The following is a 13,754-nucleotide window of genomic DNA, read 5'->3' as shown; positions in this document are numbered from 1 at the left end:
GAATATTGATCAACACGCATTAAGTCGTTCCTTGTGAGCGGCCAACGGTGGCTGTGACCGCCGCTTCTTCCTATTTGTCAACTCGACCCATCCTTCGAACGGGCACAGCAACCAATTTTTATTTGTGGTTGAATAGTTATAGAAGCCTGTCTGAATGTCCCTGGGATGTCCAAGTTGTTCCAGGACTTCGTATACGTTCATGCCCACGCTCTCGTCAGTGATCATGTCAGCCAATGACTGCACCATGCTCGACTGAGTTCTCAAATACTCTGCGCTCACTGTTCGAGATGTAGCGCCTGCTGACTGATATCGGAGGACGTTTACTCGACACCATATGGTCACGTTCTGTCGAATTGGTGGGGAGCATTTAGGCGGCACGAGGCTGAAAATCGAGACCGAAATCAGGGACCGGAGTCTTTAATGTGGAGCCGGTTGCCATGTGCGGGATCGTTTTTGGGGAACACGAAAAAGTGGCCGCATCTGACTGCGAACAGCCATTGCCGCGACTCCAGCAGTATTCAGACCGTTGGTCACACCTTGCACTTCACCTTGCCTCACCTCAACTGTCGCACCGCGATGCTCCGGCTCCCTCTCCCTCTACGAGCATTGTGCCTCTTCTACATCGCCCTATCTGCGTCTGTCCGCGCCGCAGATCCGCAAGCCCCCTTGTCTTCCCAAAAGCGTCGTGGCTACAAAACGGGCGACCTTCTCCCTGTCTCCTGTCTCAATCGCACAATCGACACAGGCGAGCACATTACCGATTCGCACGGCAACCTGCAATACATCCCCTTCCCGACCTGCAATGAGACATCCCAGCCCCTGGCCTTCCCCTACAACACGCCGCTCACGCAGACCTGCACCATCGACTCCCTCCCCGACGAGCTCTATCATCTGATCGAGTTCTTCGTCCACAGCGACGTGCCCCTGACCTGTCGGGTACCCACCTACCCGCTCGACGCCACCGACGCGCTCGAAAGCGGCACCTCGGCCGGCGTAGGCTCCACGTCCGACGTGGACACCTGGACCCCCTTCACCATCGCCGTGCAGGGCACGCTCCAGACCTCGCATCTGCACCTACACACCAACATCAACGTCCTATTCCACACCTCCATCGACGACCCCGTGTCCTCTTCCACCACCACCAGCAAAAAACCCAAGAATGCGCCCGCGGCGCCGCAGTCCCACCTGATCGCCTCCGCCGCGTACAGCGTGCCGAACCCCAGCCTCTCGTCGCCCAAGGAGGGAGTCAAGATCATCCGCTACGAGCCCCTGGAGTTCACGTTCAATGTCGCGTGGGTGGACGGCGACGTGCTGCCGGGCATGGTGGGGCGGCCCGTCCTGGGCGTCCGGGACCACAGCGTGGGCTTCAGCCTGCTGAGCTTGATGGGGTTGGCGGCCGCGGCGGGCTTTGGCGCCCTCGGCATGCTGTTGTGGGAGCGCAAGAAGAGCGGGCGGACGAGAGGGAACGGGTTGTTGGGTGGGAATGTTGGCGCTGGGGGCGGCGTTGGCGGGATGGGAAACGGGGGTGTGGTGAGGAGTTCGGGGTATGGGGGGTACGGGGGGTATGGGGGCTATTCTAACGGGATAGGGAAGAGAGACTGAGACCTGGTTGAGGGGGAAAATGTCTTCGTTTTTGGGACTGCGTTTTGAGCGTGTGGGTTAGCGAGCAAAAAGGCATCTCTTGGAAATTCTACAGCTTGGGAATCTACACTACGCGGACAATTCGATCCACGAAACGAGCTGCATGGACGATACCGACTTGGTCTAATTGTGCTCTACTGATATGTGCCCCTGCTCGAACCAGATTCCCCCGCAAGTCTCTCAAGGGCCCGCTCTCTGGCTTCTTCGCGCACGTCACAGCTTCGCGGCCGACTCTTCGTCCACAATCCTCTCCCCCCTCTCATCAAACCTCACCACCGCCCCACCCCTCCCCAAACTCTCCTGCAGCGCCAACGCAATCCTCAACCCCGTCAACACGCTCCGGATCGGCACCGCCACCTCCCTCCCCTGCAACACGGCCTCCACAAAATGGCGCGTCTCCACCACAAACGCCTCTCTGTAGCGCTCGTACCACGACTCGACACTCTGACAGCTCAGGCCTTTTCCGTCGGCGATCTCCAGACGATCCCGCCGCGCCACCAGGTTCACGGACAATTTGCCGCGCTCGCCGAAGATCTCGGAGGCGTTGTCGTACCCCGCCGCGGCGGTGCGGCTGTTGTAGTACCAGGCGATGGCGCCGGAGTGGAACTGCACCATGCCGACGGCGTTGTCGGCGTCGCCGCGGTGGGAGGCGTGGTCGGAGGGGGAGCGCAGGTGGCGGTGCAGGGAGGCGGAGCCGAAGGCGATGCAGCGCGAGGGGAGGGCGAGGTCGCCGAGGTACATGAGGCTGAGGTCGATGTCGTGCACGACCGAGTCGAGGAAGATGCCACCGCAGCGGGAGAGGTAGCTGCCATGGGGGTTGGGGGTTAGCATTGTCCGCACGGTTGAAGGTGGTAGCGATGGGCCGGACCGGACGAGCGGTAAGAGGAACCAGGGGGCTCTCTGTGGGACGTACCTGTGAATGAAAGGCGAGTCATCGTATTTCTCACAGGACTGGAATCTCAGGGTCACAGGCCTGCCGATGGCTCCGGAACGGACTTGGTCCAGCGCGGCGGCGTATGAAGCATCAAAGCGCCGAGTGAACCCTACCATCAACCGGATTTCCGGGTTTGCTTCCGTGAGCTCGATGAGTTGCTTCAGCTGTAAGACTCCGTTAGCAGACCGTGCCAGTCTTCGGCCCTTAGCCGCCCTCATTGCTTGAAAACACACCTCATCTTCAGTCTCGCACACCGGCTTCTCGCAGAGGACATGCACTCCTCGTTTCAGACTCTCCACGGTGTGGTAGTAATGCAGCGTTGTCAGACTCGACACGATGACAGCCTGGAGACCGGGATGCTGGATCATGTCCTCGAAGGCCGCGTAGACCTGCACGCCGTACGGCACGAGCTCCTTCTCGGCCCATTCCAGGTCGGCCTTGGCTGGTGAGCACGCACACACGAGCTTCGCGTTGGGGATCAGTCGCAGCAGGTTGAGGGCGTGGCGCTGGCCCATGCGCCCTATGCCGACGACGCCGAAGGATAGGGTGGGGACCGGCGTGGCGGGCTCGATCGGGATAGTTCGGGAGGATTCAGCCATTGTTTTATATCAGTTCTGCGTGGGGCGGTGGAGACGCTGCTCTGGGAGAATGCAGCTGTCGATGCAGGCGCGGATACGACACGGATGTTGTGTAACGCTGCGGAGTTGATAAGTCGTAGAAGCTTTTTATTGTGGGCTGAAGTGCTGATCGTGAACGAGTGCAAGTTGGGACTCTGGTGTGAGTTTTCTATGCTCTATGCTGTCGTCAGTAGAATCACCGAGAGATAGAACTCTCTGCCGTTCAAGTCCAGCTCTCCAAAAGCAAGATCTAATACTGCCCAAAAGCAATTACGCGTAGGAGAATCGTGGCACTTGCGGTAGACACAAGTGCATGTAGCCACAGTCGGCAATGCCCTATTGCATCGTTATATGCATAAGGACCGTGGGCCATGCATCTCCACAATTTCCTTGTACGCGCTTGCTGGGTAAGAAGCGGCAGTCTTTCGAAAATCGTGAACGTAGCCGCCGTTGGGGCGGGATGGAGAAGTCATCTCATGTCTCCATTTGGGCGTGGGGGTTTGGGGTTCTGTGCTTGGCAAGGCTGTGGTATGGGGGAGGCATAAGATATTGCCGCCTCGCAAGTTGGACAAGCTATGGACACAGCGGAAAGACCGAGACCATTCTTGGACTACTGGCCTTTAACGTATTGGTACGGAACCAACTGTTACCACCATAGATAGGGACTGATCACAGTTCCTCTTCGGAGCCCAAGTATTTGCTCGAGTTGGCCGGCTCTGGTCGAGAGCGCAGTGCAACTTTCGCACCGTTCCTTGATCGAGGCTTGGCTGCCATCGAACTTGCATTCATTGTGGCGTTCGATGTCCCTCCCGTTGAGAACACAGGCTCTGAAGATGGGAAATGCTCCCTTGGCTCATGCTGGTCGAACTCTCGGCAGACATCACGTCCGGAACGGAGGGTTTCTAGCTCTCGAGAGATCTTCTTGCGCTTGACGGTGTCTTCGGGGAACTCTGAAGCAAGCTGATCAATCTCTTGATCTGTCATGCTGGAAATCGAAAGTGGAGACAGGGTGTCAGCGAGTCCGTCGAGAAGACATTGCTCCACACCCAGATTGATAACGTTATCCACGAACGTCGGACGGGCGATTTCGTAGTAACACTGCATCTTCAGCGCAAGTTCCTCACAGGCTTCCGGATCCTTGAGGTCGGCACCACTAGCATCATCCCGGGCCACTCTGCCGACCAGGTCTTTCTCAAGGCGATCATACGACTGCCGGAACAGCGGGTTATGAGTCCTCGGCGCACTGTTCTGAAACGGTTTCAGCAGCTCCTCCAGCTTCTCCATAATAGTCTGTCTACGCTTGTGCAAATCGGGAAAGAGACGGTGCTTTAGCAGAAGCTGCGCTCTTCTCGGTTCCATCAGGTGCATCACAGCCCTCTCCATGAAACTCTTGACAAAGTTCATCATGTTTTCGAGCGAACGCTGTGCTATGCTCCGCCATCGAAATGCCTGATCTTTGAAGAGTACTCCGATCAGGAGTGGATCGAAGGTGCCTTGCAATTCACGCCCACGATATCGCTTCAAGACAGTGTCAACTTTGGCAAGATAGTCCGAAAGCCTAATGTGGCAAGGCATCATCTGTCCGAAAGAAGCTGCCGCGCCAATATCCTCGAGCCACTTAGGGGTAGGGACTGCGTCCTGACGTGTCCAGAAATCCCATCTGTGCCCGTTCGAGATCGCTTTTTCAAGACGGTCGTATTCATCAACAATCGTGGCGCGCAAGCGTTGGCCCGTAGTCTCGAAGAACGGGTCTTCATATGTCCCATTCAGAGCAGCTCTGCACAGCTCTTGGTGCCGTGCGCCGATCTGCGTCAGGTAGCCTCGCTTCTCGAACATAGTCGTGCGCCCTGGACCGAGTTGCTTAATCACTTTCTCACTGGTCTCGATTCGTTGTTCGAGGGCGGTGATAACGTCTCCCAATTCTTTGCCAATGTGAGTAAGAAGCACCTGCTTAAGCTTTCTTTTGAGCTGTGGAGCTCCACAGTCCTGCTCCGGGACGCTCTGCCACGCTTTGCGTGTAGCGAAAAACTCCAGTTCCTTTGTGTCACGATCCGGTTTGGTGGATTTGCGGTCCTCAAAGCTTAAATTTCGCACAACATGCCAGCCCAGAGCAAGAGGAACAAGCTCATTGCGCGCCAGCGAGACATAATCCTGTTCACGGGTCGAACCATCTGGAGTCATATCAATGCCCGTGATGACCCCCATAGTCCGAATGCCGGACGGATCAATGGCTTCGACTGTCTTGAGTATTTCTTGGTTGGAATAGTCATCCTTCGCAGACACAACGGCGAGAATGATTGAACGCTTCTCTCGCATGTACTGGAGGACCGTGTCCTTGACTCTCTGCGGCGCCGTCGGGTCCTGACCAGGCTTCAGAACATGAAATATGCCGGGAAGGTCGATGAGCGTGAGGTGGTCCTGATTTGGGCCGCTCACTTCGATCCGTAACATGTCCTCGCAAAACTTTTGTCCTTGACCACTACTCATAGTCTCAGTGGCTTGATCAATTATGCGGGGCATCTGGCTCCAGTCCAAACTCTTGGTGTCGGTACCTGCCTGGGAGCCGAAGATCTCAAGAGGTTTCTTGTTCTCCATGAAGGCGCTTTTAGAGACAACATTCACCGCGATTGCCTCTTCCTTTGATCGTCGAAGTCTGATCTCGCTAGCGAATGTTGTGCACTGTCCATCGTTGACGGGGAAGGAAATTCCAGAGATGGCTTCCAGGACAGAACTTTTGCCTGCAGACTGGGAGCCAACAACGACGATTTGTGGCAGCGGAATATCCTTATCGATGCCTAAGCCCCGAAGCTTGTCGATGGTATTCAGGAGAATCATTCCATTGTCACTGATAAGGTCTGTCTCCGACACCTTCTTATCGGTGGCCGGAAGGCCGTTCAGCGTTTCCCGGTAGGCGCCCATCGTTTAGAGCAGCTTTACTTTCGCGTTGATATCTAGGACGGTTGAGTTATGGCTCACGATCAAGGTTTTGATGCAGAAGTTACAGAGGCGGCAAGGCGACTGACAAAGGGGTGGGTAATATAGGACATCCGTCAAAGCATAGTACCTCTGGACAGGTATATACCAAGGTTTCAGACGCTGGACTCGGGTAGTTCTGGGGACTACTCCGTAGCCTTGGGCGCGGTAGCTCCGCTGCAGGCGCGCGATTGAAGGTCGCCAACTTGTCGAGAAGGTCGGGGCCCATGTTGGCAGTGTCTCACTGTAGTGAGAGCGCAGTGTGGCTTGGACAAGCCACGAACGTTGCTTGCAACTAAGGCCTAGTCGTGGGCAGTCTAAGGTAGTATTGGGACCATGCAGGGGCCGAAGGATTGCTGCGAGCTCGTTGTAGGAGGTCAAGGTACCGATCGTCCCGCATCAGTCGTTTCACTAAGCGCTTCATGATAGGCACCGGTGGAGGCAGTCAACTCGGTGCAATGACATCAAAAGTACTCAAATGTTTGACGACCTCGTTTAGAGGCACACAAAACCTTGATACCCGGTCCAAGATTAACGCCACGTGCTACACTTCACCCGGCGAAAACTTGTGGCGGAAGACTCGCCTTCTTCACGCGGTCAATGGTTGACCAGAAACCTGGGCAGAGTGCTGGCTCCGTACGAGGACCTCTCTGAATTGTCTCAAGATCATCCAAGTCAGTTTGCAGGGCAACCTTGCCTGCCATTTGAATCAGGAGTGTTGAAGGGCAAGATTGATAACGAAGCGGGCCCCCTGCATTGCGCCACGCCTACGCAGCCGCTCGCTTCAGGCCGGCGGCCCGGCGACCCCGGGCCCCGTCGCCCCCAATCTCTAACAACCTTCTTTCCACGACCTGCTTCAACCTTCACTATCGTTGAACAAACTTCCACGAATGGTGCAGGGAGCCGGTAGTAGTGTTTCAATTCATTCATCCATAACACGAATCGCTGCCATCCTTTGCTTGGCCTGCCAGATGTGCTTTTGACGCTTCAATCGTCCTCAAAATCTCCCATTTGAATGTCCGTGCAAGCCAACTCACTGCCAGTTTCAGCACTGCCGGTAAGGTCGATTCGACCACCTGGTCTAGGGTTGTAATACTCTCATGGTTCTTGGCTACTATAGTCGCTACAACATAAAGCACCAGCCCCAAGATCTGGGGCCGACAGCGCATTGGCGAATGAAACGCCACCCTTGCGCCATCCCGTTACTTTCACTTGTATCAACCAGCTCTACGATCTCACCGTAGTCGGTGCCGGAACGCAGCTACTCAGGTCGTGTAGGATGGCGTAACAGCGAACGACACTAGCTCCGGTCGAAAGCGATGCGGCCTTTCACTCGGCTTCCAGGTCACCTACTAGCCGCATAGCACATAAGCGTCTCGGCAATGCCAGCTATACGCTCAGTCGTCCTCGTCGCATGGCCAATGACACTTCGCCAGTAATAATGCACTGTGCAATGATAGTAAATCTGCTGGTATTCCTTTTAATGCTCAGCCTTGCTCAGCCTCGCTTTCTTGGCGCGTCCGCCTCGTGTCTCGCTTCCTTCAAAAGAGTCTGACGCTTCATCTTCCATCTCAGGGAGTTATCATCGTATGCTCTCACCCTCGTTCGCGACCAACTCCAAGCTGTGCAGGAACAGCTCTACAGCAGAGGCCGCCTCGCCAACATGGCTTCGTTCATGCCACGCCACTGGCGGACGAATCAGCTGATCACCAGAGGCACCGTCGGCGCGTGCGTGGGCATCTTCCTCGGGTGGAACTACGCTGAGCGCGGCCTCGTCTACGATGCCGTCAACAACGGCATGAACAGACTCCAGCGAGCCAAGCTCATGCCTTCGCACTGGCGCGCACCTGATCCGCAAAAAGTCTACCACCAGCTGAACGAGAAGACCATTCATCGCACGGGCATGACGAAGAAGGACGACGACCGCGTATCGTGGTTGTTGTGCAACCTCAGTCACAAGGACTTACTGCATCTGGGATTCAACATGATGGCGTTTACGTCTTTCGCTCCGGCGCTGATGTGGATGTCGACGCGGCACTACGTGGGAATCCTTCTGGGATCAGCCATCTCGTCGAGCTTTTTCTCCGAATACTACCACAAAGGAATACCAAGTCAGGGACTGGGTTTCAGCGGCGTGGTATCAGGTGTGGCTATGACAGCGACCATGCTCTTTCCTACGTCCACGGCCTCATTGTTCGGCGTGTTAAAGCTGCCGCTGTGGGCGATGACCGGTGGATTCTTCCTACTTGACACTTATCTGGCGGAGAGTGGGGCGCAGACAGGTATTGGTCATGCGGCACATGTTGGCGGTGGAGCATTCGGCGCGGTCTACTATGCTTTGTTCCTCAGGCGGTTCGGGGGCGTGTTGGGACGGAGATAGACCTGCATCATGCTTGATCTGGAAGCAGAGGATGTATCATCAGTTGGCAGTTGGCTTCAAGAGGCACAAGCTTTGCCACGGATGGCGCTTTTTTGTACTGAAGCAACGAGGCTCAGATCTCGAGGTTTTCGGGAATATATCGCACTAGCGTTGGTGTTCTACAATCATCTCTTTTCCCCATTGGTCTGCTCACCGCCTTGATTTGTTAAGCGCATTCATATTTCGTCAACTCAATGCTCTGTGTACGACCGGGGGACGTGTCTGGTAACTTTGATGCTCATCGCCCAATGATGTCGCAAATCCGACACTCCGAGACCCACCAAGTCTCGGCATCCTCAAAGATTTCCCACGTCGACAGATAGAGCGCGTCCAGCCCAGCGCTGCTCGCCAGAGCCCTGCCTAAAGTCATGGCAGCTGAGGACGCCTTCGAAATCCGCCCCGTCAAGGGCAAAGGCGTCGGCGTCTTCGCCACGCGCCCCATCGGCCGCGGCACGCTGTTGATCAGCGAAGCCCCGCTCTTCACCACGGCCTCGCTCACCAACCCTGCTACCTTCGAGCGAGACCTCGGACGCATCATTCGGGAATTACCCAAGGAGTCGCAGCGCGCGTTCCTCTCCCTGCACAACAACAGCCCGGGATCGGAGCCTTTCTCCAACATCATGCGCTCAAACGGCTATCCGCTCGGCCCGGGCAGCGACGTGGGCGGCATCTTCCCGCTGGTGGCGCGCATGAACCACGCTTGCAACGCGAACTGCCAGCATGCGTGGGACGCACGGCTGGGCCGGCAGCAGGTGCACGCGGTTAGGGATGTGGCGGAGGGGGAGGAGCTGACGCTGGCGTATCACGTTGGGGGACCCAAGAAGGAGCGGCAGGCCGCGTTGAAGACCTACTTTGGATTTCAGTGTGAGTGCGAACTATGTTCATTGCCTAAAGCGGAGTCGCAGGCGAGCGATGAGCGGATGGAGGCGATGGCGCGATTGGATGAGGCGATTGGCGTGCCGGGTAGGCCGCCCATGGAGGCGTTGGCGGACTGCAAGGAGATCCTGCGCTTGTACGGGGAGGAGCGCGTCGTGGACTTGCGGGTGCCAAGGGCGTACTATGACGCCTTTCAGATCTGTGCGAAGCATTCGGATGAGGCGCGGGCGGCGGTCTTTGCCAAGCGCGCCGAGGAGGCGAGGAGAGCATGTGAGGGGGCGAGCGAGGAGGCTGAAAACCTGCAGAGTCTCGCTGCGAATCCGCGGCGGTGGGAGGGCTTTGGAAAGACGAAGAAGCTAAAGACTGTCAAAGAGGATATGCCATCCGCGCTGAGTGGAAAGGCCTTTGAGAAGTGGCTGTGGCGATCGTAGCAGTCCGCATGATGACCCACATGTTGGGGCTGTGGTCGAGAGTATGGGTGGGAAAGTCATGGATTGTCCCTACAATGATAAGGGCAATGTGAGGCAGTTTTAGGCGTCAAGGCAGCCTAAGGTGCAGCGGGAGAGCTTGGGGATAACGAGGCAAAATGTTGCCCTGCAGACTTAGGTTCTATTGTGTATGATGCGTGTCTGGACTAGATGACATTCATGGAATAGCGTTGACTCATTAGCTAGGACAAAGAACTCGAGTGTCTGTCCTGGCAGGCGACCGAAAGAATGGCCATGGGGAACGAGTACCCAGGGAGCCCCAGCAAATGTAGGTCCGACAGTCTCTATAGGTCCAAGAGCCATTCTAGACAGGACTGGCTGTATGATAGAGCTGTATGCCTAGGTGGAGCATGATGCCAAGACTTTTACTGCCTGAGCTACTTCCACGCTGAAGGCAGGAGCCATGAAGCGACTCAGGCAAGAGCGACGCACGCGCAAATTCTGTCGATCAAAGTCTACGCCTTGTCAGGATAGCATCACAGGCTCAAAGTCCCGAGCACGATGTTGAAATGGGGTTTCAGCGTGTCAAGGCGCAAGCTTCGGGCTGGAAAACACCGTAATCGGTTGCGGCGCGTTTTGACCTCGGTTTCTAGCTTTAGGCCAACTTCGAGTCACTGACATCAATCATGGAATACTGCGGAGCCGAAACGCCACAGCTTCTGGCTGTGTTTTCGAGATCGTCGCTTCCGTGTTGAAGCGACGGGCTGAAGAGAGTAAGCCTGTGATCTCTGGGAGGAGGAACGACTCTGACGCGAAAGGTGTGTGCCATAAGACAACAGTCCCTCGCTCTCCGCATTAGTCCCCGAAGTTGGCACTCTTTTCCACACACAACTTGTTCATGGGGTTGTCGGACGTTTCGCGACCCTCGTTGTCCTTTTGAGCGCTTCGCATTCCATGCATGCTGAGCTGTCCACCATGATACACCGCTGTATAAGAAGCGGAAGGAGGAATCCACAACCGAAAAACATGGGAAACCATGACAAGCTCACCGAGCAGCGTTGATGCACGCCAAGCCCTCTTATGCATCACTGCATAGTCAGAACGCTCTAGAATCGAATACTTGCAGAAATGTCAGCCCAGCTGCCTAAAAGAAGGCAACCGAGAAAAGGCGAACCGAATAACATGTACACAGCCTTCGTTGGAAGCCTTTTCATTGAGCACGGCGATGCTGTGCACGGCAGGTCACCCTGCCTCGGATAATGATCCACAGCCCGATATTGACCTGTGCCTCATGTACATGACTCTCCTTGGCGTTGTATCTATCTGATGATACCTACCAGTCTTGCGGAGTGATGGCAGTGAGCACCTACACGATTCTGGAAGGTCATCTACCTGTTATACGAATCCTCCAACTGCTTCCCAGCCGCGCTGGGGCCGGCGACGACGACGAGCTACAGTGTAGTCTCGAGGTGACTACCCTTGACGAAGCCCTTCCTTACATAGCCTTGTCGTATGTCTGGGAGAACTACCATCACGGTGGTATTGAAGGACTCATTCCGGCATTCCCTCAGGGAGACGTCCTCCTACGTTGCAACGGGGAACTTGTGAAAATTGGCGCGAACTTGAGCTCGGCGCTGCGACGGCTCCGAGATAAGACAAGTGTTGTCCGGGTGTGGGTCGATTCGCTATGCATAAACCAGCGGAATGTTAGGGAGCGTACCCATCAAGTCGGTCTGATGCGTAAGATATACGAAGGTAGTCAGGAGGTAGTCATCTGGCTCGGAGATCGTCCGCCCGATCGACCAGTGTACGAGGAGTCACTCGCTTTCGCCATCATCAGTCGAATGCGGATGGTGGGAAGATCATCAACAAAGCGGTATTCCAGACCAATCTCGACACGGACGGCGATGGTACCAGCATTACCGGCGTGAATGAGCTGGTGCGGATGATGGACGTATCTTGGGTAAGTTGAACAAAATTACAGTACCCTTCCTGGCACATTTCTCATGAAAGCTATGCTCTGTGGCTAAGAAGCATAGTGGCGGCGAATCTGGGTTGTCCAAGAGACCGTGGTGTCTCGGATAGCAAGCGTCTACTACGGAGAATTGTCACTGCCATGGACTACCGTTGTACAAGCAGCCGCCAACTTTGCTTCGGAGCTCGTGACACACCCGATGGAAGGCTTTGGAGGGGGAGAGATAAGCCAAATGCGCGATCCGTTGGTTGAGTTCAGCCGCACCGTCCTACAGATCGAAACGACAAGAGCAGAATGGATGTCTGCACGCCCAGCAACATTGCTCTCTCTGCTGCGCACATTTCGCTCGAGGGAGTCAACTGATAGCCGAGACAAAGTGTTTGCTTTGCTTGGTCTTGTCAAAGCTTGGGAGCGTTCTGACCCCATGATACCAGATTATGCGCGCTCAACAGCTGAAGTCTTGTGGATGACCACGGTCAAGATCATCGTAAGTACACAATCACTTTCGGTGCTTGAAGGAACTATTCAGCATCAGACAAACGGAGCTCCAATGAAAGCTCTCGCAGCAACGAGTCACACCGACACCCTGGGAGGCCTGATGACGAACTGTTCACCATTCCAGCCGTGGAGCAGAAGCCTCCTGCCACATTACCGCCACTGGCTTCCTGGGTGGTAGATTGGACCGTACCACCTATGTTGGCGGAAAACGAGCGCCTCAGCCACTTCGAGCTCTTTGACGCCTCATCGAATCTGACAGGCTTGGTCCAACTTCATGGGACCTCAATGCTGTCGATATTGGAGGTTCAAGGTTTCGTTGTTGATGAGATTCGTTCTGTTGGTGAGGCCATGCCAACCAGTGGCTTCAATCGGATCCGAGCTTCCGTCCGCCGATGGCTCGGGGTGGCGTTCACGGCTCATGACCAGGCTAGGACGCATACACAGCTCATGAGAGGTGACTTCTCCAAAGGCAGTCAGCTGGAAACCTTCGCCATGGTACTCTGTGGCGGCCTGGTCTACAGAGGGATTTCGAATCAGCCAGATGAAGGTAAAGCCAAAGGTGGATATCGCAGAATCGACAACGACGACTTCAAAGCCTTCCGGGATTGGTCACACCCCGACCGGTATCAAAATCGGCGAACAACGGTCGTGGAGGGGGTTTTCCAGGGTTGGACAGACATCGAGGCCAATCAAAGGGCAAACTCGCTGCAATTCGCCATTGAGACTTCCTCGTGTGGGCGAGCCTTCTTCACCAGCAAGAAAGGTTACATGGGCGTCGGTCCAGCGAGTGTGCGCAGCGGCGATCTTGTGTGTGTCGTCTTGGGCTGTCGGGTGCCGCTGATCCTGCGACGGAGGAGAGCTGGAGCAGTAACTTGTCAGCGCGAGAAGCTGAGAGTGCTGGTACGGAATCCTGACGGTAGTAGCAAAAGCGACAAAGAGTGTTCGCAACGTCACCAGCACGTCTTTGAGGTGATTGGGGACGCGTACGTTCATGGTATCATGGACGGTGAGATCGTTCGAGGCGCTGAAGACCGCTGCGAGTTGCCTTCTTCGCTGTTGCTGGTGTGAAGAAAGCATCATACGGACTATTTCCTTGGGAGCATGGTGTGGGCCAGGTCATCTGAGGAGGGGGGAGGAGAGATACATGAGCGAAAACGGCACTTCATGCTGTTTGTTGTGGGGTTACTGGGCTGCATCACACGATTCTTCAGATGTTACTCGAAACGATACACTCACAGAATGATTCCTGTCATAGATTTTATCAGACGACTATTACACTCATTATTCCTCATCAAATCCTCACTCACTCACTCACTCACTCACTCACTCACTCACTCACTCACTCACTCACTCACTCACTCACTCACTCACTCACTCACTCACTCACTCACTC

The 13,754-nt window shown here is 55.5% G+C and overlaps 6 protein-coding genes across 6 annotated transcripts; 4 read left to right on the top strand and 2 right to left on the bottom strand.

Moving 5' to 3' along the window:
- Window positions 1-576: 576 nt before the first annotated feature.
- Window positions 577-1,602, top strand: HMPREF1541_01281 (uncharacterized protein; the record flags this gene model as incomplete). The annotated part of the gene is made up of 1 exon (XM_008713581.1): window positions 577-1,602. The coding sequence occupies one exon, from the start codon at window positions 577-579 to the stop codon at window positions 1,600-1,602; it is 1,026 nt and encodes a 341-aa protein (XP_008711803.1).
- A 252-nt stretch (window positions 1,603-1,854) lies between these two features.
- HMPREF1541_01280 (uncharacterized protein) lies at window positions 1,855-3,174 on the bottom strand (the record flags this gene model as incomplete). Its single annotated transcript, XM_008713580.1, has 3 exons — window positions 1,855-2,446; window positions 2,555-2,739; window positions 2,809-3,174. 3 exons carry the CDS (start codon window positions 3,172-3,174, stop codon window positions 1,855-1,857), a joined length of 1,143 nt encoding a protein of 380 aa, XP_008711802.1.
- Window positions 3,175-3,861: 687 nt separating this feature from the next.
- Window positions 3,862-6,111, bottom strand: HMPREF1541_01279 (uncharacterized protein; the record flags this gene model as incomplete). Its single annotated transcript, XM_008713579.1, has 1 exon — window positions 3,862-6,111. One exon carries the CDS (start codon window positions 6,109-6,111, stop codon window positions 3,862-3,864), a length of 2,250 nt encoding a protein of 749 aa, XP_008711801.1.
- A 1,729-nt stretch (window positions 6,112-7,840) lies between these two features.
- HMPREF1541_01278 (uncharacterized protein) lies at window positions 7,841-8,545 on the top strand (the record flags this gene model as incomplete). Its single annotated transcript, XM_008713578.1, has 1 exon — window positions 7,841-8,545. The coding sequence occupies one exon, from the start codon at window positions 7,841-7,843 to the stop codon at window positions 8,543-8,545; it is 705 nt and encodes a 234-aa protein (XP_008711800.1).
- Window positions 8,546-8,952: 407 nt separating this feature from the next.
- On the top strand, window positions 8,953-9,891 carry HMPREF1541_01277 (uncharacterized protein; the record flags this gene model as incomplete). The annotated part of the gene is made up of 1 exon (XM_008713577.1): window positions 8,953-9,891. The coding sequence occupies one exon, from the start codon at window positions 8,953-8,955 to the stop codon at window positions 9,889-9,891; it is 939 nt and encodes a 312-aa protein (XP_008711799.1).
- A 1,349-nt stretch (window positions 9,892-11,240) lies between these two features.
- Window positions 11,241-13,429, top strand: HMPREF1541_01276 (uncharacterized protein; the record flags this gene model as incomplete). Its single annotated transcript, XM_008713576.1, has 2 exons — window positions 11,241-11,628; window positions 12,486-13,429. The coding sequence occupies 2 exons, from the start codon at window positions 11,241-11,243 to the stop codon at window positions 13,427-13,429; spliced, it is 1,332 nt and encodes a 443-aa protein (XP_008711798.1).
- Between the last annotated feature and the right edge of the window lie 325 nt (window positions 13,430-13,754).

This window comes from Cyphellophora europaea (genome assembly GCF_000365145.1).
Source record: "Cyphellophora europaea CBS 101466 unplaced genomic scaffold supercont1.1, whole genome shotgun sequence".
NCBI lineage: Eukaryota > Fungi > Ascomycota > Eurotiomycetes > Chaetothyriales > Cyphellophoraceae > Cyphellophora > Cyphellophora europaea.
Note: the sequence above shows the minus strand (reverse complement) of the source record. Positions and strands in the feature narration are given on the sequence as shown.